The 24,917-nt window shown below is 40.8% G+C and overlaps 1 protein-coding gene across 1 annotated transcript in view; it reads left to right on the forward strand.

The window, feature by feature from the left end:
* Positions 1–2,071: 2,071 nt before the first annotated feature.
* The window catches only part of gpc3 (glypican 3), a 159,241-nt gene continuing 136,395 nt past the window's right edge, over positions 2,072–24,917 (forward strand). The window contains exons 1-2 of the mRNA XM_023328158.1: positions 2,072–2,844; positions 17,719–17,880. Of these exons, the coding sequence (XP_023183926.1) occupies positions 2,685–2,844; positions 17,719–17,880 (322 nt within the window). The 5' untranslated portion in view covers positions 2,072–2,684. The remainder of the gene's footprint in view (positions 2,845–17,718; positions 17,881–24,917) is intronic.

Genomic DNA, 24,917 nt, shown 5'->3' on the forward strand with positions numbered 1-24,917 from the left:
AAACTCGTTGCATTTAAAATATATTTACTAAATATTAAGTACATTACTTGGATGAACTTTGTTGAACCAATGACCCTGCCATGCACTTCCGGTTTAACTCTGCAAAAACTTTATTTGCTCAAGAAACTAGCATGTTAGCTATGGATTTTTTGTTGTTGTCGTTTTTTACCCTTTTGCTGCATAATCAGCAGAAAGTAAGTCAACAATGTGAATATAATTGTTGAAACCACCTCCGAAACCAAAGCACAGTTGAACAGTCGTACAAATACACACATTACGTTACGGTCACGGCCGCATGTCCTGTCTTGACAGGATTCATTTATTGTGGAGAAAGTTATATTGGTGAGAAAACATTACTATCTAAAAACATTTCTTGAAATGAGACAAATTTCTTCTTGTTCGAAATCTTTATTGAAGTTCAAAACAAAAGAAGGTACACATTGTACAACAGCTGAAAATCTGCAGAATTTAACTTACACAATAACATACGAAATTAATAACTGCTTGCTTTGTGGTTATGTCCAGAGCAGGCCACAGTCATCAATTTAGGTGAAGTCAGTTGGCGTATGAAAGAAAATTATGTAATATCTCATGATGAGCAGTAGCCCAGTTTGTTTTGTTTTGGCGCAACATGGGGGGATGGTGAACTCGGATGACCTAAAAAATAATCTTTAATATTTCAGAAACCAAAGCTGCACAAACGTCCGTTTTAACGGCACAAACCTGCACTAACGGAGCACTAACGAAGTAGCCTAGTTTGGTTTGTTTTGGCGCAACATGGGGGGATGGTGACGTCATCGGCCAAAATTATAACTTTTAATATTTCAGAAACCAAAGCTGCACAAACGTCCGTTTTAACTGCACAAACCTGCACTAACGGAGCACTAACGAAGTAGCCCAGTTTGTTTTGTTTTGGCGCAACATGGGGGGATGGTGACGTCATCGGCCAAAATTATAACTTTTAATATTTCAGAAACGAAAGCTGCACAAACGAAAATTTTAACGGCACAAACCTGCACAAACGGAGCACTAACGAAGTAGCCCAGTTTGGTTTGTTTTGGAGCAACATGGGGGGATGGTGAACTCGGATGACCTAAAAAATAATCTTTAATATTTCAGAAACCAAAGCTGCACAAACGTCCGTTTTAACGGCACAAACCTGCACTAACGAAGCACTAACGAAGTAGCCTAGTTTGGTTCGTTTTGGCGCAACATGGGGGGATGGTGACGTCATCGGCCAAAATTATAACTTTTAATATCTCGAAAACGAAAGCTGCACAAACGAAAATTTTAACGGCACAAACCTGCACAAACGGAGCACTAACGAAGTAGCCTAGTTTGGTTTGTTTTGGAGCAACATGGGGGGATGGTGAACTCTGGATGACCTAAAATATAATTTTTAATATCTCGAAAACGAAAGCTGCACAAACGAAAATTTTAACGGCACAAACCTGCACAAACGAAGCACTAACGAAGTAGCCTAGTTTGGTGTGTTTCGGAGCAACATGGGGGGATGGTGAACTCGGATGACCTAAAAAATAATCTTTAATATTTCAGAAACCAAAGCTGCACAAACGTCCGTTTTAACTGCACAAACCTGCACTAACGAAGCACTAACGAAGTAGCCTAGTTTGGTTCGTTTTGGCGCAACATGGGGGGATGGTGACGTCATCGGCCAAAATTATAACTTTTAATATTTCAGAAACCAAAGCTGCACAAACGTCCGTTTTAACTGCACAAACCTGCACTAACGAAGCACTAACGAAGTAGCCTAGTTTGGTTCGTTTTGGCGCAACATGGGGGGATGGTGACGTCATCGGCCAAAATTATAACTTTTAATATCTCGAAAACGAAAGCTGCACAAACGAAAATTTTAACTGCACAAACCTGCACAAACGGAGCACTAACGAAGTAGCCTAGTTTGGTTTGTTTTGGAGCAACATGGGGGGATGGTGAACTCTGGATGACCTAAAATATAATTTTTAATATCTCGAAAACGAAAGCTGCACAAACGAAAATTTTAACGGCACAAACCTGCACTAACGGAGCACTAACCACTCAGACTATTTGCTGAATTTTTTGAGGTGGGTGGGGTGTCAGCTTCACTCAGCTCGCCGAGCTGACTGATGGGTAAACCGTAAAAGTTCAGCTTCTCTTTTACCTTCGCTGCCATTCATCCGAGTAGACGGCAGCAGCAATCCCTTCCTCGCGTGCCCACTCATGCACCCACCCACGCGCGGCCGGTCGGTGTATCAGCCCACATCATCACCAGCTACTATTACACCAGAGGGAAGCCGCTTCGGGTCGCGGCGCGCGCGTTGCGGGAGCGCGCACACATACCGTGGGCTGGTCCGTTTGCGCGCACAGCTGTGATTTTCTTTTTGGAGGTAAGAGGGACGCGGGTTAAGCTGCTGTCCTCGGTGTGGTTTGGAGAAGGAGCTTCAGTGGAGCAGCTTTCAGCGCCAAAAAAACCCCCCAAAGGAGGCTGAGTGAGGAGGGAAACATAAGGATGCTGATCCCAGCAGAGTCAGCGGGAGCTGCAGCTTCTCTTCATCACCGCCAACCCGGGTTGTTCCGTCTGTAACTTTTTAACGAGCTGAAGTTCACATCAGCTAGTTTTTGTTGTTCCCCCTCTCTCCCCCCGTTACGTCCGGTTTCGCTCCGGTTCCGCCGGCCTCCCTGCCATGGTGGCCGCATCGGTCCACGGAGCGCTCCTCCTGTGCGCCCTCCTCCTCCAGCTGTTCCCGCTTCCCGGCGGACAGGCACCAAACTGCCAGGAGGTGCGCGCTGCGTTTCACGCTCTGCATCCCGGCTCCAAGTGGGTCCCTGAAAGCCCGGTGTCAGGTAACTTCCACATCTAGATTTTATGTTGTTGTTTTTTTCTTCTTCTTTTCTTTTAAGTTCCAGAATGCACTTCAGGTATTTTCTCTCCTCTGGTCCTTCTTTCTTCATTCTCCTCGGCTGAACCTCCTCCAATATATATATATATAAAAATCTATCGCCCACGTTGAGCATCTTGTTAAAGCCGCGCTGAATCGGTACCGTCTGCAAAACGTATAGAGAATCAATTTGTTCTAATATCGATCCAAACACGAAAGCGAGACGCAATCCTTTACAGCCCGAAATCTGGAAGCAGATATGAACATCTGCCTGCAGCTGTTGGAAACTCTTAACTTTAATGTTATCTGATGTTGGGAGTGAAAACACTGAGAAAAAAATAAATAGATGCTGTCTGGAAAAAGAATTCATTAGCCCTTCAACTTTCACATCTTACCACAGACTTCAGTGGGGGTTTTGTTGCGATTTGATGAGACTCTCAGTCGTAGTTGGGACTGGAGAAAGGAATGGGTTTTCACCAGCAAAAAATCTGAAAAGTGTGGTGTGCTTTTGTATCCAGCCCCTGTGCGTTGAAGACTGCTGAGCCGCACTTTGTGACAATTTGGCAACGGTACGTCTCCGCAACCGAAGCGTCGGGTTTTTCCAAGTCCCGGCGCGGATCGATGGGGTTTAAGTGTGGATGAAATTTTACGGGATGTAAAGGGGAATCTTTTTTTCCTGAGAGGTGAACTTCCACCCAGACCTCAGGTCTCCTGCAGCCTTGTAGCAGGTTTTCCTCAGGATTAGCACCATTTATCTCCCGACCAGCTTCGGGAGAGAAGGATCCTCGCAGCACGACGCTGCTATACGCTCGTGTTCTTCATGCAGTCCAGAAACGTCTTTGTTGGTTTGAGCTCGTTCTTCCACATGCTTGCTGTGTCCCCTGCTTCTACTATAGAGCTTCCTATAATTTTTTTTTATCTTTTGGGGGAAGGTGGGCATTCTTCTGTAAAAGCAAAAGTTGAGAAATCACTAGGTTGTCCCTCCTGAGCTGTGGACTTCATGTAACGCCGCTTGTTCTCCAGCAAACCTCGGAGGCCTTCAACAGATTACACTGAGATTAAATTACCAACATAGTTTGTAATGTAGCATTAGGTCCATGTAAAAAAAAAAAAGAGAATAAAGTCGCGTAAGAATAAAGTTGTACTATTATAAAAATAAAGTTATATCGCAAGAAGCAAAGTTGTACTTGAATAAAGTCATAATATTATGATTTTTTAAAAATTCTTTTAATATGGCCCTGATACTCTGTCATACTATTTGCTTTTTAGTAGCGCTGAACTTTATTTAGGGGTGTCAGAGTAAAAGAGGTGGCGAATACAAATCCCCCCCCTGCAAACTTTTCTTTGTCTTTTCGTTTGATCGCCATTTGATCCGTCTAATGAAATCCGTTACGTTTGCGATTGGAATGTGATTAAAAAGTGATGCATTCAGCACCGATCTCCTGCTCCGTTGTGCAGAAACCAGCGTGTCGTTGCTTCCGCTCCGACTCGGCACTTCAATGCGGAAGCCGCTCGTGCGGCTGAACAAACAGCCGGCCGCAAATGTTAATTGGGTGTTTTAGTGTCGTGTCGGCACGGGGAGGTTCCCCGGGTTAACGGCTTTCCCTCCGGCCCCAGCATGGGATCCTCCTGCTCCTACACGACTCTGCAAACGCTCCGTCGTCTCCAGAGAGCGAAACAAACCGGGAAACACTGTGGAGGAAAACACTTTGAAGCCCGTCCTGTCATGCTCTCTCCACCCCCCTCCGTTGTAAAGGTAATCGCCGGCTGCTGAGCCCTCCTTTCCCTCCACACATCCATCTTTAATCACACACCTTCCGCCAGGGCACATCCAGCGTTTTATCTGGCAGCCAGAGGGCGAAACACAGCAGCGGGCAGAGAGAAATATTTAGCCTCCCCAAAGCCGAGGCAGAGTAGGTCAGGCAACCTTCAGTCGGAGAGCCGGCGCTCATGTGGAATGAGTTCACAAGCCACTAGCAGGGCTCTTCTACTGCAGGTGGAAAAGGGTGCAGGCTGGTTTATTAGAGGGGATTCAGGCGTGGAGTGACAACTTCAACAAATCAATCACAAAGTCCGTTTGGATCAGGCAGTGAAAGGAGGCCTGGACGTCGGTGTCGACACAGAAAATTAGGTCAGCAGCGCTTAATGGGCCTGATTGGACAAAATTGTCTTAACTGTCAAGCTTCAAACGACAACGCAGATTAGATTTTTTTCATCGTTATCCACCACAGTTCTCAGCTGAATCCATGACATCATGGAGGTTTTATAAACAGAATTCGCTGATTAATTATTGCAGCGGGTCAGGATCATTTTACGCGTCGATCTGGAAGGTTGTTTTCCTCTCATCGTCGAGACAAATGGTTTTATTATTCTTGCGTTGTGTAACTCACTGTGTTTGCGACTCTTTGTGGACATTTTTTCTCTCTCTCTCTCCTGTTGGTCAGTCGGTGTCGTATTTTAGCCGATTCGGTCCTCATGTCACATTTTAAGAGAATTTCCGCCATAGTTGAGTTGCGTTTCATATTTGTGAGCCTTTGATTTAAAAATTAACATTTTACACAACAACCTCCAATTTTATCGTTAACCCTGGAAAAGTGCAGGCGATATCAGGAAAACAAACGGCTGTAATTCTGGTGCTGAATATCGCAGGGTATCGATTATAATTACCACACATTTTGCTCACTGTTGCCTTCCTTAACCAGGCGAATGCCGTTGCAGGAGTTCAGGAAGGTGGTGACTGTTGACATCAGCAGTCTGAGCAATTCTTAAGTTTAGAGTAGCAATGCTCCAATATAAAAGTCAACCAATAGCAATATTCGATATTAATATCACTGCGACAGCCGGTAACCAATATTTATTGATATTCTGATTTTTTTTTCCCCCCATAGAGTTTGCCAACTGTAGAAAAATACACACAAATGGCAACAGGATGGAAATAAATATAGGTTATTAATATTGGTCTGATTTTACTTATCCGGCTGATATGACATGCTAAAGACTAACAATTCTGATGTCAATATTTCATGTCTCACTAGTTTAGAGCAACTGGAACTATGACAAACTTGGAATGAGACACATATTTATCCTGCCACCATGAGCTTTGATTTGACTAGAGTTACAGAGTATATAATGCATTTATTGTTATTGCAAATTTACCACCATGAGATTTGCTCGTTGAATATTTCCATTGGCAGTGATATATTTGCTGATGCTTCCCGGCTAATGCTTAACTAAATGTTTTAGCAGGGCATTAAGACGCTTCGCTAAAGCCTTTAAGAAAGAACCAAGTTGTTTAACTGGTCAAACAGCAGATGTGGGCAGAGTCAACAGTACATCCATGTTATTTATTGGAAATTTATGATTTAATTTGTTCCAGTAGATGGCTAATCTGTCAGGATTATACGTTTGTATGAGCCGAACAACCCAAACATTCATACAGACAGTTATGAACACAACACACCAGCTGTGTTTACAGATGTGCACAAAACTTTGTTGATGTTCTTCTAATCTGGAGGAAAAAACAACCAGTTTTGCAGTTGAGGGGTTTCCATCAAAGAAACCATTAAAATCATGTGAAGAAATTGGTTCACTCGAAGCCATTTAAAAAACATGCAGCGCTACCACTTCCTGTCGTCTTTTTGTCATTTCTGTCAGTAGAAACATCAGTTTGTTGTTCATGTGACTCAGGGCCGTGCAGAGACCTTTGGATGGGCGGGGGCTCAAAGTTAAAAAAGGGGCACATTGAACAAGATCTTAAAACACCGAACAGCAACATAGCAACAACCCATATTAATCAAGAATTTAATTGGATCCTACTATATCATTGCCTGTTAAACAGGCCAGAGGAGAGAAAGTGGCTGGTTATAAAGTTATGAAATAAGCTGCTGCCATTTTACTAATGAAGCCCTAATAATATCTATTTAACCTCTAGAACAACCTGGCTGCAGACTGATTTATAGATCAAAAAAGCTCAAAGGGGTTAACTCTATATAATAGTTTGATGTTAAACCTCTAGATCTAGAATTATAGGACTGAGATATCAAGGCAAAGAAAACTCAGTAGCTGCTGGTAGGGGCCATTCAGGGGCCTCCAGACATTCAGGGGCCCCTAGAAATGGTTTAATTGTAACACAGACCGTAGATCTAAACCTGTAGCATCATTTATGGAGAATGATAATGTTATAAAATTTTATTTAATGCATTCAGCTGAGAAAAAAATAAATAGTATATTTAGGATTTAATTAGGAAGTTTACAAAGTTTAAAGAATCATCTTGATAGTTTGATTGTTGCGTTACCATGGCTACAATATGGTGTAATCTTTGTGTTTGAGTTGGGTTTGTTCACAAATGCATCACAGCAAATATCCAATAACCACGACTCGCAGTGACAGTCGCAGTATCGTGTCTTATATCAGGATGTCTGATATAAAGACAGACATTCTTTCTATCTGTCGGTGGACCGACCCAGGCTGCCTGTAGCGAACCGGGCTTTTAGCAGAATGATGAAGTTAAAGTCAGAAGTTTCTCTGCAGCTGAAGTATTTCTGAGTTTAGGGGCGAGGCGGGTTTTTTCCCGCTATTGCGAAGACAATTATGAAAATATAAATAGAAACAGTTTTTCTAACGTCAACATCAGACCTACATTATTCACAAACCAGTGTGTGAAAAATATTCTTGCCCATAATTTGATAGTTAGAGGCACAAATCCGCCCTCCTCCTCCTCACCATGGACCCGGAGTCTGAACAACATGGAGGCTCTGAGAGTCATTATTAGACTGAGGGCAGCCAGACTAGTTTATTTAGCTAAATTATTATATTTAGTTAACTATTATTGCTGAGGGGCACAAACAGGCCTTTTGACATACAGATTAAAAAAATTAAAAATTGAAAAAAAAATTTTTGAAAAAAGAAATTCAAAAGGGCACTAGGGCATCAAGGATAAAAGGGGCAGGGCTTTGCCCCCTTTCTCCCCCCCTCTGCACGTGCCTGTTTCCTTTGCAGTTTTGCAATATTCATAAATTTCGATGCAGCTGAAAAACCACCTCATCTTAGCGTAAAAAGGGTTTTAGAAAAAGACGCGAGTGGTTAATGGGAAAACAGTACTGCCAAAAAAAAATAAAGATTTCAACAGGGCACTTTATCATCGAAGAAAAAAGATACATGCTCTAGCACCTCCTACTGTCTATCTGTGGATGTTCGTGCATGGACATGTTCTCAGTGCTGCAGGTCAAAGGTTAAAGATGTGACAGTGAGGATGATATGAGCAACAGGGGAATTGAGAAGTGGCCTGTATCATTAGAGAGGAGCTGGAGCTGACTCACAGCCATGTCCGTAGGAAAGCGAATCAGAAATGTAATATATGTAGCGCCTGAGGGTGATACTTCCCCAACCCCTTAAAAAACAAAAGTTTGCTGTTTCCTCCAGTGTGATCCACTGCGATTGCAGTGCAACAGCATCACACAGAAACAAAACCCAGTGCAGCTGTGGGAGTACTGCCATACACGTCTTTGTTGCAGCTGCTGCTGTGGGAGTTTCAAGGCAACTTTGATTGATAATTAGATGATTTAAGGGGTGTCCTGGTATGATATCGGAAATCGGTCCGACATCAACCAAACAGTGAGTGTCGGATTATATTGACCTTCATCTAAAATCTATGACGGCCGATATAAAACTCCGCTCCAGCATTTGGTCCGCTCCAGTATTTCTATCCATCAGCGTTTGTATCCCGTTCCCAAACCCACTGGTTAATAATAAATGGGTTAGTTGTTTTCTGTTTGAGTAATACGACTTGATGAAGCCTTTTCCAACATTTCACACTACAAAATAATTAATAAACGTGTGCATGATTTATGCTGATGTCGTATCAGGTCACTATTGGTATTGACCGATACTCAAAGCTGCGATACGTGTATCGTATCGGTAATCCTGTTGCAATAAGCAATTAATCGCATGATCAATTAAAATGAGCTATATGATTTCCATTTTGACGATTAATATTTTTTGAAGGGCAGTTTGGTTAGAGACTTCATAATATTTACGATTTTGTTTGTGTGTGGCTTTTATTTCCTTTTTATTTGTTTTTGGTTGTTTCATTCTGGATGTTAAAAAGTCTTCCAGTTGTAATGTGGAGGGTTCTGTACAACATTTTAGTGTTTTAGTCTGTGAGAAGGCAAAAATGCATGATTATATGAACCATAGTGAGAGCAATTATTCAGAAAATATCTCACAACGAGTAAATAAATAAAACACAAAACAACATTAATTTACATCGACTGTGTGCCACACCTGTCTGTTCTGAACCTTTGTAGAAATAGTTCATTACATACAGTACATGTACAATCTTGTGTTTGCATTACTGCTAATGTGTTTTTGTTATGCATTGACATTATTATCATATGATTCCTCAGTCAATATATTGACATTTTTCAGCCCATACCCGTCTGTCTGGGCTTCAGTTTCTCATTTTTGACATTTATGTTCCTCCCTATCTCTCTGCACTTTTACATGTTCGCTATTGTTCCACTTGGTGGTGTTGGTCTTCCAGTCATACACTTTTCTTTATGAACCTGTTGTACGTGGGTCATGGAAAATTATATTGAAGGTCATGGAAAAGTCTTAGATTTGTTTTTTCTACCAGTGGGAACCCTTGTTTGAGCTGAGGCAAGGGTTGTAGCAGAGACGAGGCATAACTTCACTCCTTCATGTCACCGTACATATCAGCATAAAAAAACCCCAACAGAGTGTGAGACGGCTCCGTATGCGCTGATGTCAGTTTCGTCGCAGGACGTGGCGGTTCTCTGACAACAGCACGAGTTCTGGATCATATGAGGCGCTCGTGAAATGGAAGAGGGATAAAAGTTTGCTGCAGGCTGAGCTGAGGAAGTTCTATGCTGGTGCTGCTAAAGATCCAACTTTTTTTTTTCTTTTTTAGATTAATTTTGAAGGGGCAGTATTGTGTATTTTCTAGGGACATAGTGCCATTTTAGAGCACAGTCAGTTAACTTTGTTGCCTTCAGTTTTTAAAAAAAATGTCATATGTGTCAAATTTAACTTAAAACAAATTAATTTAATGCCTTTAAATTGGGCCTCTGTCTCTTTAAGAAGCTCCTGCTCTTTCTGAAACTCCGCCTTCAGGAAGTCATCACAACATGGCTCCTCTGTTTACCCTTTTACAAAGTTTTTACCAGCGTTTTACTGAGAAGCAGCTCCTATGATGAGCTCAGCAGATGTGCAGTTCCTTCAGGTGTTTGCTAATTGCTGCTGGCTAGTTGGAAGGAGCTGAGTGGGACTGCTCTGTGAGGCATAAGCTTGGAAACTGCACCTTGAAGGAGGAGCTGCACCTTAAAGGCAGAGCTAGCTCCATCCAGGTGTTTTGCACACCTGAATGGTTGCCATGGAGATGAAAGGATTTCTCCAGATGTGTTTTGATGAGGGATAACATTATAACTTGACTTAAAGCTCAAAAAAAGTTTATTTTACAAAACACTGCCCCTTTAAGTTGGGTTACCAAAGTGATCAAATTTCAAATAACTCCGCTGTCTAATAGACACCAGTCGACACGACTCTGAAGTGCAGCTGCAGCTCTTGATGCCTAATAAACCCTAATTTAACTGCATTTTCACTTTTTCCTTTAATGAAGGCAAGCTGCTGTTTACTGCCTCATTGTTTTGTTTTTGCTAAAAAAAAAAAAAACAACAAAAAAACATTCACATTCGGGCTTCTAGCTTTCAAATTGTTGCTTCATCAAATGCATAAACTAGAACAGAGAACAAAGCTCCAAAAATACTCAACCCCCCCCCCCCCACTCCAAAGAAACAATGGCAATCCCCAGTAGGTAATATATTCGCATTCCTTCGCTTGGCTCTAAATTGCTCCGTCTTTGTTTCACTTATTGTCTCTACAAAGTGACACCGACTTATTTGCTCCCGCAGAGGCAGCTACAGATTCCCGCGTGCTTTCTCCCCTCTGCACTGGGAGCTGCTGTATAATTTATGCTCATAATGAACGGCTTTTAGCATATTCTATATCTTAACACCACTTGTTTTTCTTCTTCTGCTCTCTGTCATTAAACTTGCATGGCCAAGGCTTTCTAATTGGCGCTGGAAAACTTAGACACGTACTGTATTTGTGGATGCCCCCGCTCCCCTGACTCGGAGTCCCCGAGCTTGTTAAAAGATGAGAGGAGACGGACTCGTCTCGTCTGTGTGTGTGTACACTGGACATTTTAAGCTCCCTTTCTCCGCATCCAAAATGAACATTTCAGCCACGGAGGGAAGCGGCGAGGGATGGTTGGACGGAGACTGTGTTTTAAATCACAATATAGTGGCCTGCACTGATGTGTCTTGATTTGAGTTTTCATATTTATGTCACGACCACAAACTTCAGTGTATTTTACGGGGGTTTTAAGTGGTAAACTGGCACAAAGTGTGTAGCTTTGATGCAGAGGGAAAAGGATATATGGTTTTCAACTTTAAAAAAAAAAAAAGTATGCATGCAGCCTTAATGAGTCAGGGTTTTTTTTCCTCCCAATAACCAACTTTTGCTGAAGTCAGAGCTGTAAACTTTTTGGGGTTCTTCTCTACCAGCTTTCTGCCACTATAGATTAAAATTCTTTCTCTTTCTTCTTTGCAAAATAACCCAGGATGAGATTGGATGGAGAGCATCTATTCTCATCTGGGCTTTGAATCAGGGTTGTAATAGTTTTGGGCTTCTTGTGATAGTTTAGTTCTATTTTGATGTCACTTTTTATTCATCTAATGCAGCTAGTTTTAGAGTTTAGTGTATTGGCTAGTTTTTATTAACTATAATAACCTTGCTTTGACTAGACCATTTAAACATCTGAATATGTTATGATCTAAACCATTCAATTGAAGCTTGGACTTTATGGTAAGGGTTGTGGTTTTGCTGGCAGGTGAACCTCAGCCTTCATCAAGTTTGTTTAGTAGTAGACATGTTGCATTCAGGTTGATGAGTAAACTTCAGTTGCATGGATGCTTTAGGAAGGAACTCCAAGCAGAAATCGGAGGCAAAGTTTCGGAACTACATTCATTACAAAGTAATGAAGACTCAAATAATCTCAATTGATTACAGATTTCTTGGCTTTCATGTGACAAAGAATTAATACTCTCTCATATTTTGTCTCATTACATTCAAGAATTTCTATTCATTATAATATGACCAACACAAAGTAGTGCATGATTGTAAAGTGGAAGGAAAATTTGACTTTGTTTTTATTTTTTTACACATAAAAAATGTTTTTAAAATTAACCCATTAAGTGAATTCTGTTATTCAGTTATAATGAATTCAGTATTCAGACAATTGAATTATTGTCATCATAAAATACTGTTGTGTGTTTTGATTGATTGATTGATGGTAATTTTGACTGATGATCATTTATTTCAGACAAACATTTCACCAACAATATACATTTCAGCATTTTCTGACAAAATGCAGATAGATAAGAGATAAATTCTTATTTTTGCAAGGCGCCTGTATACTGGCAGCTGCTCTGCATGGGAAATAGTCCAACACTGACACCTTGCAGAGTATTGATGGAATGTATGTAATGACTCGAAGGTGTCGCCTCAAGGTTGTCTGATGGGGGAATTTACATGCAAATTGCTCCTGGCCTGGATCTTTGTCCTTCTTTAGTTTGTTTAACAGAATTGTCCATCACAGTCTCGCAGGCACACACACACCCACCCACACACCCACCCCCACCCACACACACACACACACGTAGAATGTCTTTCTATCTTCACAGGGACTTTGCATTGACTTCTATTCATTTTTAATTCTTTTCTTTAACCTAAGCCTGACTGTTTCCCTATATCTAAACATCACAGGTGCATGGCTAAATCTAACCTACACTCAAATCATATCTTATCTTATAACTCATAACCCAAAAGCAGCACTTCTTGTTGTGGGACTTGGGCTTTGGGCTCATTCTTTAACCTTAAAAAGTATCTCATTAGATAGTTAAAATAACTTAGTTGGTTAGATTCTGTCAGATATCTCTCCCAATTTTTGTTGTAAGAATAGTAGCACACAAATTTCACATGTAAGTCAAGAAACTGCCCTTTTGTAGAATGAAAACTTTTGCAAAGGTGTTCTAATTTGCACTTCAATAATGAGGGTCGGGAAGCTTTTGTGCAGAGAAAAATATTCTTCTTTCCTCATCGGATATCATCCTATAGAGTTTCTGGAGGCTGTTCTTCAGTCTAACATAGGGCTAACTTAGTTTTAATAAGCTTTTTTAGCTGGAACAATATGTCACCTAAAATATGTGAAGCTTCATCATCTATCACTAAATGGCAACCTGACTCAGCATATATGGCTAAAAAAGGTAATCTCAGGATCTCTGCTAAGGCAAGAGTTTACAGAAATGGTACCGGTAAGCTAATGCTGGCTTGTTTCCTCTCTGTGATGAGAGGAAACTAGTTGATCATTCGGATCAGAACATGTTGGTGTTGGACAAAACTTATTATCAGAGCTGTTTTTCTGTGTCATAAATGAGCCACTTTGCGAGTCTTAGCCACTAATAAATAGATTTATGATGCATTCAGGTGTTTATAAGAGGGAGAGCTGAGCAACCACAGCAGACAAGACCTGCTCTGAATTACTGCTCTTTCACTGTGTATGTCAATGAAAGATCTTTTTGACTTTTGTAGGTTTGTTACAGCAAATACACAAATGACCAAGTTCGATAAAATTCCACAACTTTATATGTCAAATTTCAGACATTTCTAGTCAATTCTCACCTTAGCTTTGTCCTAAAGTAAAAAAAAAAAAGATGTTCTATTGCATCAGGTTTGAACTTTGGTCCATAAATCCAATCAGTCCCGAGGCGGTTGGATGTTATACCATAAAAGGTCCTGAGGAGGCAACAAAAACCAGTATTCATACACACACCTGCACACACTAAAGTGAGTAACCAATAACAGGCTGATAGAAAGCTGCTTCCAGTAGCCAGTAGCTGTTAAACTCAAGGTGGAAGAAGTGAAAACAAGTTCAGCGCCAAACTGCACAGCTGAAAGAGAGAAAAAAGTTTTGAAAAAAGACAACGAACAGCAGCGGGAGGAGAACCAAAGCTGAGCCTTGAGCGAAAGGAGAGACGGAGGAAGCTTATTCCCAACTGATCTGTCAGTCACAAGAAAGGCTTTATATTTAGACGGTGTGATTTTATTATTTGTGAAACTCCAGTGGGAATCCTGTCCCTTTCCCCCTCACTGCTGTGGAACTTGTGTAATGAAACACATTTATCATCCACAGCACGACAAAACGCGCAGATGAATCTGTCTGTTTTGCTGGAAATAATTGCCAAATCCCCGTCTCCTCTCCGCTGCGACCCGTCTCACCTCACGTAAAAGTTTAATAATTCTACCCCGCAGTCTGAAATTAACTTGATCTTATCTGTCAGGAGTCTTTTGTTGGTATTGATTTGAGATATTAAGCATGTCAGTTTGCATACAAAAGGTGCCGTTTGACAGCTTTATTGCCTCTTTTGCTCATTAGGCTGCACCCCCTAAACCTCGATGGCTGTCAGCAGTTTACAGAAGCTGTCCTCTGTTTGATTCCACACTTATTAATCATCCAGTCTGTCACTTTGTTGCATCTCCAGGTAGATGAACTTTCTTTGTCTGCATTGTTTCTATTGTCTGAAGATCTCGAGGAGTCACACCAACAGACTCCCCTTTGCCGTTAAGATAAACCCTCCAACTTGACAAAAGACGCCTCCCTATCTTTTGACAAGCAAGCTATCAGGCATTTTCTGATGCATTCGCATTCTGAGACCCCCCACCCATACACCCACCATCCCCCTACTCAGAACCCAACTTCCAAATTAATCTTTCTGCTTCTGTCTCTTTATCCTGCACATCCCGCATGGAAGCTGGCAGACTCCCCTGACGTTTGTTTACCGAACCATCAATCAGACCCCTTGTCACTGATGCCTCTCAAGAGCCAATCCTGCAAACAACTCGTCAACGCAGCTTGGCACATTATTACTGCGGCCTCCACTGATCTGCAGGCAGCTGGATGGCACGAAGGGGGAGGCACTGAAGGGAAGCATTTTCACTGGAACTCCTTTTTGTTTTCCAAACTGGGTGCTTGAGTCCTACTTACATCTCTTTGTATTCGTCAGTGTACACAGGTAGGGTGAAAGAAGGAAACTTGCTGCCTGCATTCTGAAAAAGCATCTTTAACATGGTATCACAGAAATTGTTGTTGTAAAACATTCACTCCAAAACCCATGACTCTGAAATCCAGCAACATTTCTTTCACTGACCTCAGCACTGCTTAGGTAGTGCGTACGACAAAAGCTGAAGTGAATTCCCAGTTGGAATGCAAGGAACTGATCACTTTTTCTACCTATTATGGGCTCAGACTACCATCAAACTTTGGTAACAGCTTTACTGCAAGATTATCTTGTAGCAAAGGCTCAAAAATATGCATTCTACAATGTTTTGTTGTAAACAGCTATTAGATAATTGTACCATTGAGAAATTCTGCAAAAAGGAAGTCAGTTGAGTTAAGTCCAAGACTTCCAACTTTCTCTGTGACCAATATAGTTTAGTATCCACCTAATCGTGATAAAGCACAAGTGGATATGGTGATATCCTGCGCAACTATTAGTGTGCAAAAGGCTTTGGAGGCAGTGGATGAGACCAGAAAGTTTCAATGTAAGCGCTAGACTTGAAATCACCGTAAGTCTTGTTAAAACAGCAATGGCAGATTGTCCAATTGTTCCTAATCATGTAAGCTAAAGTTTTGGGACTTGCTCACACAAACATACTAGTTTTGAGTCAAGATCTAAAATGCAGGTCAAGTTCCTTAAGTGATTAAGTGTTTATACAGGATCTCAGTTTGTATTGACAGAGAAGACGGTGACGGGTATGGGGACCCATCTTTGCTTTTTGAAGATGACGTGGTTCTGTTAGTGTCTCCAGACCCAGGCCTCCAGCGTGCATTGGAGCAGTTTGTAGCTGAGACTGAAGCAAGGTGGATAAGAGTCAGTTCCTGGAAGGTTGAGACCATTGATCTGGCCTGGAAATAAATGGACTGCTCCCTCTGCGTTAAGGGTTAGAGTCTCTGCCTCAAGCGGAGGAGTTAAAGTATCACAAATGATGGTAGGATGGAACCGGAGTCGAACAGACGGCTTGGGGCTGCGTCTGAAGTAATGCAAGTGTTGCTCTGGTCTGTTGTGGTGGAGAAAGAACTGAGCCAAAAAGCAAATCTCTCGATTTATTGGTCCATCCAATGTCTGGCCCTCACTTGAGAGGATATGGATCATGACAGAAAGAATGAAATCTCGGATACAAGTGGCTGAAATGGACTTCCTCTGAATGGTGGCCAGACTCAAACCTAGAGATGGGATTGAGCTGGAAGCCCCTCTTTACAGAATAAAAAGGAGTCATTTAATGCGGTTTGGATGCCTGTCTCACTGGGAGAAGACATTTGGAAAAACCAGAACTCACTAGAGGGATTTTAGATGTTGCCTAACCTGGTGAAGAGTCGGCAGTCCTCAGAATCCTCAGTGTTGCCAGTAAAAGGCTACAATGAGCACAACTGGATGTAAATAGTCAGAAACTTGGAATGAGTTCCTATTTTAAAAGATTTTTCTAGTCATTAGAATGTGTGTGAAACCTCATGAAGGTGTGTGACGGAAATAATTCAAGTCCAACAGTTTGTAGAAGTTTAGTCTTGTGGTCTTTTCTTTCTTTGCTGGCTCAGAGTTGTGCAACAGCGTTGTTTAAGAAGTTCAGACTAGTGACATTGTGTCGTAGCCTCACTTACATCTACGTCCTACATACAAGATTCTCCACAACTTGTCTCTTACCTTTCTGTTGTGTTTATTGCAACTCACAGAAAACATCCCAATGAACCATTTGAAGTCTGTGGCAGAGATGTGATAAAATGTGAAAAGGTGTGGTTACTTTAACAAGGTACTGTTGGTCTTACATGTATGGTCTTCGGCTTGACTGAAACAGTCGCCAACCCCATCGACTTGTGGGGAAAAGTCCAAGGACTCACATCCACTTTGACGTCCTAAACTTGTTTGGATTAGGTTTTTTTTTTTTTTCTGTTTCCAGTTAAATGAAATGTTGAGATCATATAGTAACAGGAAAAAAGGAGAAATGATTTAGATCTGTCAGAATAGATTAGATCCTAATATCTGACCATTTCTACCTGCTGGGTCATTATGTCCGCGCACAAACATGTTAATTACTCTTCTGTGAAAGTGTTGATTATCTAGTTTCGTACAGCTACATCAGTCCAATGAAGAGTCCCTCTTACATTTTACTAATACATCTGTTTCGTTCATAAAAGCTCCAGGAGTCTAATTACTTACCTGTGTGAATAGTTTTCACATTCAGATGGACCAGTGTTGTTTCATTCAATCAAACATACTGAAGTCTTCTCTTGCCGATGCTTGTGCCTAAAATGATTATTTTCTTGATCAAGTGTAGCCTTGAGTGGTGAAAAGGTTTTCTGTCGACCAAACCGATCTCTTAGGGGAGCTGGAAAACATTTCTGCGTTGCATGACTGTGCATCAAAATGAGTCATTTTCAAACCACAATTTATTTTTGATTTCAGCTGTGCCGGATAACACGGCCTGTACACAGAAATAATACACTAATTAAGGGTGCAGAATGTGCGGAAAATTACATTTTCTACATTTAGCTTGCAGAGGATGATGCCGAGTCTTTTTTTTTGTTGCTGTTGTTGTTGTGTGTGTTTGAGCTGTAAGAGGCTTCTGTCTTAGACTAAAAATTAAAACAAAGAGTGGCTCTGCAGCTCCTTCCCTCTGCTCATCCTGTCTCTGCTGGTTCACTGCCAGGTGCAGATCTGCAGGTTTGCCAAACCAAAGGCCCGACCTGCTGTTCCAAGAAGATGGAGGAGCGGTATCAGGTAGCTGCACGCAGCAACATGGAGTCGGGGCTGCAGGTTGTCAGCGCTCATCTCAAACGCCTCATCATTCAGAACGCTGCTATCTTCCAAGGTAAGCAGAAGATGCCACTGCGGCCGTACCCGCCTGAAACGGACGTTGCATGAGTTCAAATCTGTGCAGTGTTCACTTTTCTCGCCGTGCTGCCTTTCTGGCGTCGGGGACTCGCTTCTCTGGGGAGTCGCACGTTAAAGTTGAAGCACAATCAGAAAGAGGCTAGACATTCAGCGGCTGTTCAACTAAATGTTAGAATGGCAGACACATGCGGTTTGAGTGACTTTAGATGTAGTTCTGTCGGCCCCCCCAGACGTGTTTCTCCTGAAAGTGACAGCCTCCTGGGACTTGGCACGCTGCAGAGTGTTTTTCACACAGAGAGAGAGAGAGAGGGAGAGAAAGAGCCCTGGAACCATTGGATCAGAGTGGCCACCAGATACTGGTGTCTGTGGTTAAAGCTAACAGATGTATGCGAAATGACAACGGACTGATGTGAAAAATGTGCTACTTCAGAGATGCTGACGCTGTTGGAGCTCTGCAGGCTGAGAGCAAAAACGCTGAAGGCAAAGGAGGCAGTGACTGCTGTAAGAAGGAACAATGAGGAGACAGGAGGCTGGAAGCAGCACATTGTGACTCTGATATATGGCTTAACAGTTAATGTATAAGTATACTGAAAATACAACTAAGTTTAAATATACACCTCTGGAAAAAACGAAGAGCCCACTGCACTAAAAGCTCATGGTTATTCCACCAAATATTGATTCCTGAACTCTTCCTGAGTTAAAACATTAATATTGTTGTTTTTAAATGAATATGAACTTGTTTTCTCTGCATTATTTGAGGTCCAAAAGCGCTGCATGTTTTTCGTTATTTTGACCATTTCTCATTTTCTGCAAATATATATAAACCTCTTGCTTGGAATTTCGGAGACATGTGGACAGTAGTTCATAGAATAAAAGAGCAATGTTCATTTTACTCCAACATAAATAGTAAAATTAGAGAAACTGATCATTTTAAGTGGGCTCTTTATTTTTTCCATAGCTGTATTTCAGAATAAAATTCTAGATCGGGTATCACAGCAATGAATCCGATTTATAAGGGCAGATCTATTGAGGCAAAATCTATGTTTTGTGCTCTAAGCAACGTCATGTTTAATTACTTATATTTAAAATTCCTAATTGCACTTTCTGATCCATTTGAAAGGTCTGATGCAGGTATTGTTCTTTCTTTATTAGTTTTTCTTTAGCCATGCCTGGTTATAATCTTAATGTTTATCAGAATTACTTTTATTATGTTCCACTTCAATTTCTTGAATGTCTGAATACATCACATTATATTCAGCGTGTATTTGATGGACTACAGACAAAGATGAGCTGAACATCAAACAGAGATTATGTGGACGCATCAGAGAGATGCCATATAATCTCAGATCCAGTGCTGATTACGACCAACAGCAACGCTGGTGAACTGAGAACGTTGGGTTGGAAGTTCATAATGAAGCTAATGCCTCTCAAGGGCTGAAGATTTTCATTTATTTTCTGTTCAGTAAATAAGGATTTATTTTTTGGGGCACTAACCGAAACAAGAAAACAAGTTCAGATCAAATGCACTTCTTTTGCATTAAAATTTTAAATCCTTTAGTGAAAGTGAGAAATACAGTCTAGTTGATTAGTCATGGATTGTAGCACTTAAACTATGTTTGTTCTGTTGCTTTTGTGTTAATTGCATATTTCTTTGGGTAATATCCTAAACAAAACAGCAACAAAAACAAACTGACAGGTTTTTAATATATCTCAAAGCGTTTGAGGTTTTGATAATCTTGCTTTTGTGTGTTTTCATATATTTACTGTCCAGATACTTGTTAGCAATATCTGCAGCAGACACTGACCATTTCCTGCAGACTTATTGCACGATTGTATCTTAAAATGACAAATGACAAAGATCCTCAGTGTTAGCTAACAGTTAGTTTTATTAGCTAGCTAGCAACATGTTGCTTCATTTGCTTCTTGCAGCATAATTCACTCAGGTCCTTTTAACTCTGTTACGGTTCACCGTCATCCTTCCTGAAACAATGATTATCACATAAATTGTAAGCTTCAAACCTTAGCAGTTAGCATTCTTGTATTATAAGATATTGTTATAGTTTTTTAAGTTTGAAGTGGTTGCTTGCTAGTTCTCAAAAAGCAGAAATGATTCGGTGTGTTTTGACACCAGGTGTAGCCCCTGAGACCTTTAAACCTCTTTGTAAAATTGAGGTTTTGGGATTTTTGCCCCGGTTGTTGAAGGTAGCTAATATGTAGCCTTCTGGGAACTAGCTAACATCATATTTCGTGGCTTGGTTAGCGCATGTTTTTTCCTTTGACTCCTCTTGTTTACATACTTTTAATTCGATTTCTCTGTATCATAAAAGTTATTATTACTCCCTAGTTTCAAACTTGCCTCAGCTGTGTAGCTCCAGCGCCGTAAGACGTAAGATTTACACAGCGATTCCCTGCCGTTATGCTAGCAACTGTTGTCATCAGATTTCACTTTTGCATTCGGTATTGAGCTTTTGATGCCACTTGACACAGACCCTTTTAATCTGCCAAAGCAGCGCTGTTTATTGTCTCGGGGATTTCCTCTTGAAGCGGGATGTGCTCGCTCGCTGGGCCAACCTCTTCAACCGTGCCCACTTGTGGGCTGTGAAAAGCAGCACCATCCTGACACGCCAATTAAAACTTGAGGTTTAATGGGGACCGTGGGGTTTGCTCGACTTGGTTGTTACGCCCTAACTATGTTACAGACTGCCGCTGTGGTTTGGCTTCACTTTCCAAGAAGGGGCTCAATACTAATTGCTTTAGCATAGCGTTTGATAGAACTCCCCAAACAGCCTCTGGACTGAAATCCTTTTAACATCCTGGTCTTATCTGTTTCCCTCTGCCTCATTTTCATCCTCGCTTTTCTTCTCCGTCTCTCGTTCTGTGACCCTGTCCTGTCTCTCCCAATCTGCTCAACTTTTCTTTCTCCCCCTGCCTGTCTCTTCCTCCTGCGTTCGCGGTGCTGTTGGGAATTATTGAGTGCATGCCTTGTTTGTAATCGTCTCTGTTGCTCTCCGTCTCTTTTCTTCATCACTGACTCCTGCCAGAGATCAAAGGCCTTCCCCTCTGTACCCCTTTATCTCCCATCTCTGTATGCTCTCGCCATCCCCGCATCCCCCCCATCTCTCTCCCACCGACTCCATGTTCTCCTCTTTCCCAAGCGCTACAACACACCAGAGGTTTTCACCCTTTTGAAGTCAACTTCTCCAAACAGCTGCAAAGTAATGGCTGTCTTTAAAGCATTTAGATGACTGGCAGCCTTAATGTTAGGCTTCTTCGTGATCGATACCTAGAAATACAGTAGGTATTATGTTGGGAATTTCTAATGACGCGTGGCCCCTTGTGGACATCTTAAGTGCCATTTGACCATCTAATGAGCGCAAGCTGATCTCTTAGTATCAGCAATACGCAACGTAATGGATGGACTTCAGCGTCCTTTCTGACATGACAGATGAAAAGATTTCATTTTAATTCACATAAGTGAGATCATCAAGCCGATTTCCCAAATGCATATTGCTTTTCCTGCATGCTGTTGGTTGATAGTGGCTATTCAGGAGTCCATTTTGTCCATTTTGCATCGACAAACTTCCACAATCCATTGACTTTTAGTTGCACTTCAGACTAACTTTTAGTTTTTTTTTTCTCAATAGTCGATAAAACTGAGATTACATGAACCTTAATACCAGTCTGGAATAGCAACAGTGTCTTTTAAGTGACAGTTATGTTCTGCAGTAACTTAATAGTCTGTCTGTCATGCAACTACACACTATTATTGTGGTGAAAATCCACTATGAATGAAGTGGTTGGGAAACAGAATGGATCATTTCAAATTTACAATAACTATTATCGCACTATTTATCATTGATTGTAATTTTATTTTATTGGCATAAGAATTTTGATTTACTTTCACTGTTTTTCTTTGTTTATTCCACCAAAGGTACAATAAATATTTATGAATTAAAAAATATGACCAAATGCAATCATTGCACTGCCAGAAATAATAAGTTAGTCGTTCTGTTTTTTTTTTCTTTTTTAAGGGAAGTATTCATGTTTGTAAGGCTCTAACTGCAAAGAAGTGCACTCATATCTATACAATCTATTGCTGTGGTATTTTTGAATGTTTTTTATCATCACTTTTAGCATCGCCACAATAAATGCAGGTAACACACCTGAAGAGTTTTGACACAGTTGAAAGAGCAACGTTAAAAAGTCTCAAATCACTCTGGAAGTGTCAGATTCTTAACTATAAACCACTAATGGGAGAATCACAGATTCCAGGAATGTCCATTTTTTTAACTTTAAAAAGGCAGCAAGCCTCTCAGATTGAGCTGATGGACATAACGAGACTCGGTTTTGTTAATTCAGACAGAAAAATAACAATAACCTCGTGTATGGAAAAAATGACAAACTTATTTTTTTTCACACATCCTATTTTTCAAAGAAACAGAACCAAGCAGAGTGAGAATTTACACGTGTTGGGCATGTCGGTTTTAGATCTACTTGTACTGCTGGATTCTCTTTTGCTGCCTTAATTGTTTGTAACTAAGAACTTAACTAGGCGTGGGAAAGTTCCTCTAAAATTGAAAGCGTCACACAGTTGGTGCAGATTAGTCGTCTCCATATCCACCATCAAAATCTGCCGTACCACCGTATTCCAAAGATGCACTTTTGGATTGAAATCTGGTGTCTGTGAAAGACTTGCCGTCATCCTGAAGAAACAAGATGATGTGAGGAGACGATGAGTACACTCTGGTCACTTAGGAATGGGAAATGTTCTGCAGCAGTAACACTCAGGTAGGCATTTAAACTACGCCAGTTTTACTAGAGGTCCAAAAATATCTCCCACACAATTAGATCGCTAACGGTCTCAGCGGCGTGTAAGAGAGAGATTTAAAACCACTCGTGATTTTATCAGACCAAAAACGTCACATGGAAATGTGAGCATGTACTGTCCACAAAATCCTGCGCATCATATCGTACGTGTGCATTACATTGGTAGACATCTTTTGTTTGTAGAAGCAGAAGAAGAAATACTCCAGAGTGGCATGAAGGGGTTTTAATAAGCTTGAAAAAAATGCACAGAGTCCGTGTAGCACTTGATAGGGCCCCACACTGTTTCAGTGTACGGAAAGTAAACGATTGTCTCAGTCTGAACATTTCTAATGGGGCCATTGGTGTAAAATTACCAACAGGTAATTCACATATACAAAGAAATACAAGCAAATTATAGTTTACCCGTAAGCAAAGTTACGGGTAAAACACTGAATAATGAATAGATGTAAATCTTGTTGGGATTTAGCGCTAATGAACACAAACAGCCAGAAAGAAAAGTTGTTCAAGCTCAAAGAATTTTCATAGCAATGTTTTACACCCAGTGTTATTTAGTGTCGGTCAATCTAGTCGGCAATGTGTATAAGTGCTGGTGAAGAAGGATTACGTACTAGCTGCTGCGTCTTCTTGTTTTTCTCGCACAGATTCAAGCTGAGATTTTTCAGCTTTAATGGTACATTTTTTTTTTTTTTTTGTTTTTTTGTCTGCTGCAAATTGATATTTGGTGTAATTGTGTGACTGTATTAACATCACAGCTGAAAAACAACGTTCACACCTCAGAGTATCTGTTTTAGTTCTCCCTTTTCGAAAAAAAAAAATGACACGGACGTCTTTACTATGTTTATTGCTGTGAAATTCACTGCCAACTGCGGCATTATTTTTTGACAGAAAAATACCCAAAACATGCCTTAAGCTGTTTCCACCAAAAACACTTAATAAGCAAAGTTCAAAGAAAAGTGTCTTGTGGCAATAAAGCTTGAATGTGTTTTTTTTTTTCTATTTGAGGATTTTAAAAAATCATAAACATTCAAACTCCGACTGAAATCTGGAGAAAAGTCAGCTGTTAGTCTTGGCTGAACGTCGCTCCAGAGTCCCTTATATCTGGATCTCATGTGTCAAACTCGAGGCCCGGGGGCCAAATCTGGCCTGCTCTAGCTTTTTATGTGGCCCTCTAAACTCCAAATTACATCAATAAGTCCCTCCAGTTTTTAACAAATCTGCAAAATTCACACAAAATTAATATTTTTGATTTGTATCTGATTTTACTGCAATTTTCTTTTCAAAATTGGCCAAGAACATTGGGTCAAAGTGACTGCTGCCTCAGCCTTACTTGATGTCAAATTATAGTCCGTGATCACGATCGATGCGGCGATATTTATTTATATATTTTTTTAAAGTAATTTTTCAAATATTAGCATAAATATCGTAAAAATTCCCTACAAATATTTCTATATTAGCACCACAAAATATATTAATTTGATTGCAAAAAAAACCCCACAAAAACAATCACGGACTGAAAAGGTGTTTGATATTATTTTAATTTTAAGAAACAGTTATTGAATGCTGAAACCAACAGCTACTTATTGATGTTTTTTTTTTTTTAAAGTTTAATGGGTTCTAGAAATAGATCCTGGCACAACTGGCCCTTTAAGAACATTCAGACTTTTGATACGGCCCAGAATGAAAATGAGTTTGACGGCCCTTATCTAGACCTTGTTTGGCTTGGAAACACTGAGTCTAAGAGTACCAGCATCTTACAAATCTCCTGAGGAGAAAATAACGTCAGATTAATGAAGGTTTTATGTCAGCGGTGAGATACAAATGTCACAAAACAACTTTGAGTCCTAACTTGGGTACAAAAATGGCCACACTTTGGACACACCCCGCTCACAAGACAAACACAATGCATTCTATTGAGTCAATGACGAGGAGACTATGTCGTCCCAAACGGACTAAAGCCTTCGTGTTGGCATCGGTGCCGGCTCTGAAGTCACACCGGACAGCAGAGCTCAAAGGCTGAGGCGGTTTATTTCTCCAGAGGAAGGAAGTGATGAGGCTCCATCCCTCTCATTGTGCACCAGGCAGCACAATGAGAGCTGAGCCGATTAAATATTGAAATGAGTTATTTGTTTGATGCAACAAATAACACATTTAATTTTATTTGATTGACAGTCATTGGAAAGGTCCAAT

The sequence above is a fragment of the Xiphophorus maculatus genome, chromosome 23, assembly GCF_002775205.1.
Source record: "Xiphophorus maculatus strain JP 163 A chromosome 23, X_maculatus-5.0-male, whole genome shotgun sequence".
Classification (NCBI taxonomy): domain Eukaryota; kingdom Metazoa; phylum Chordata; class Actinopteri; order Cyprinodontiformes; family Poeciliidae; genus Xiphophorus; species Xiphophorus maculatus.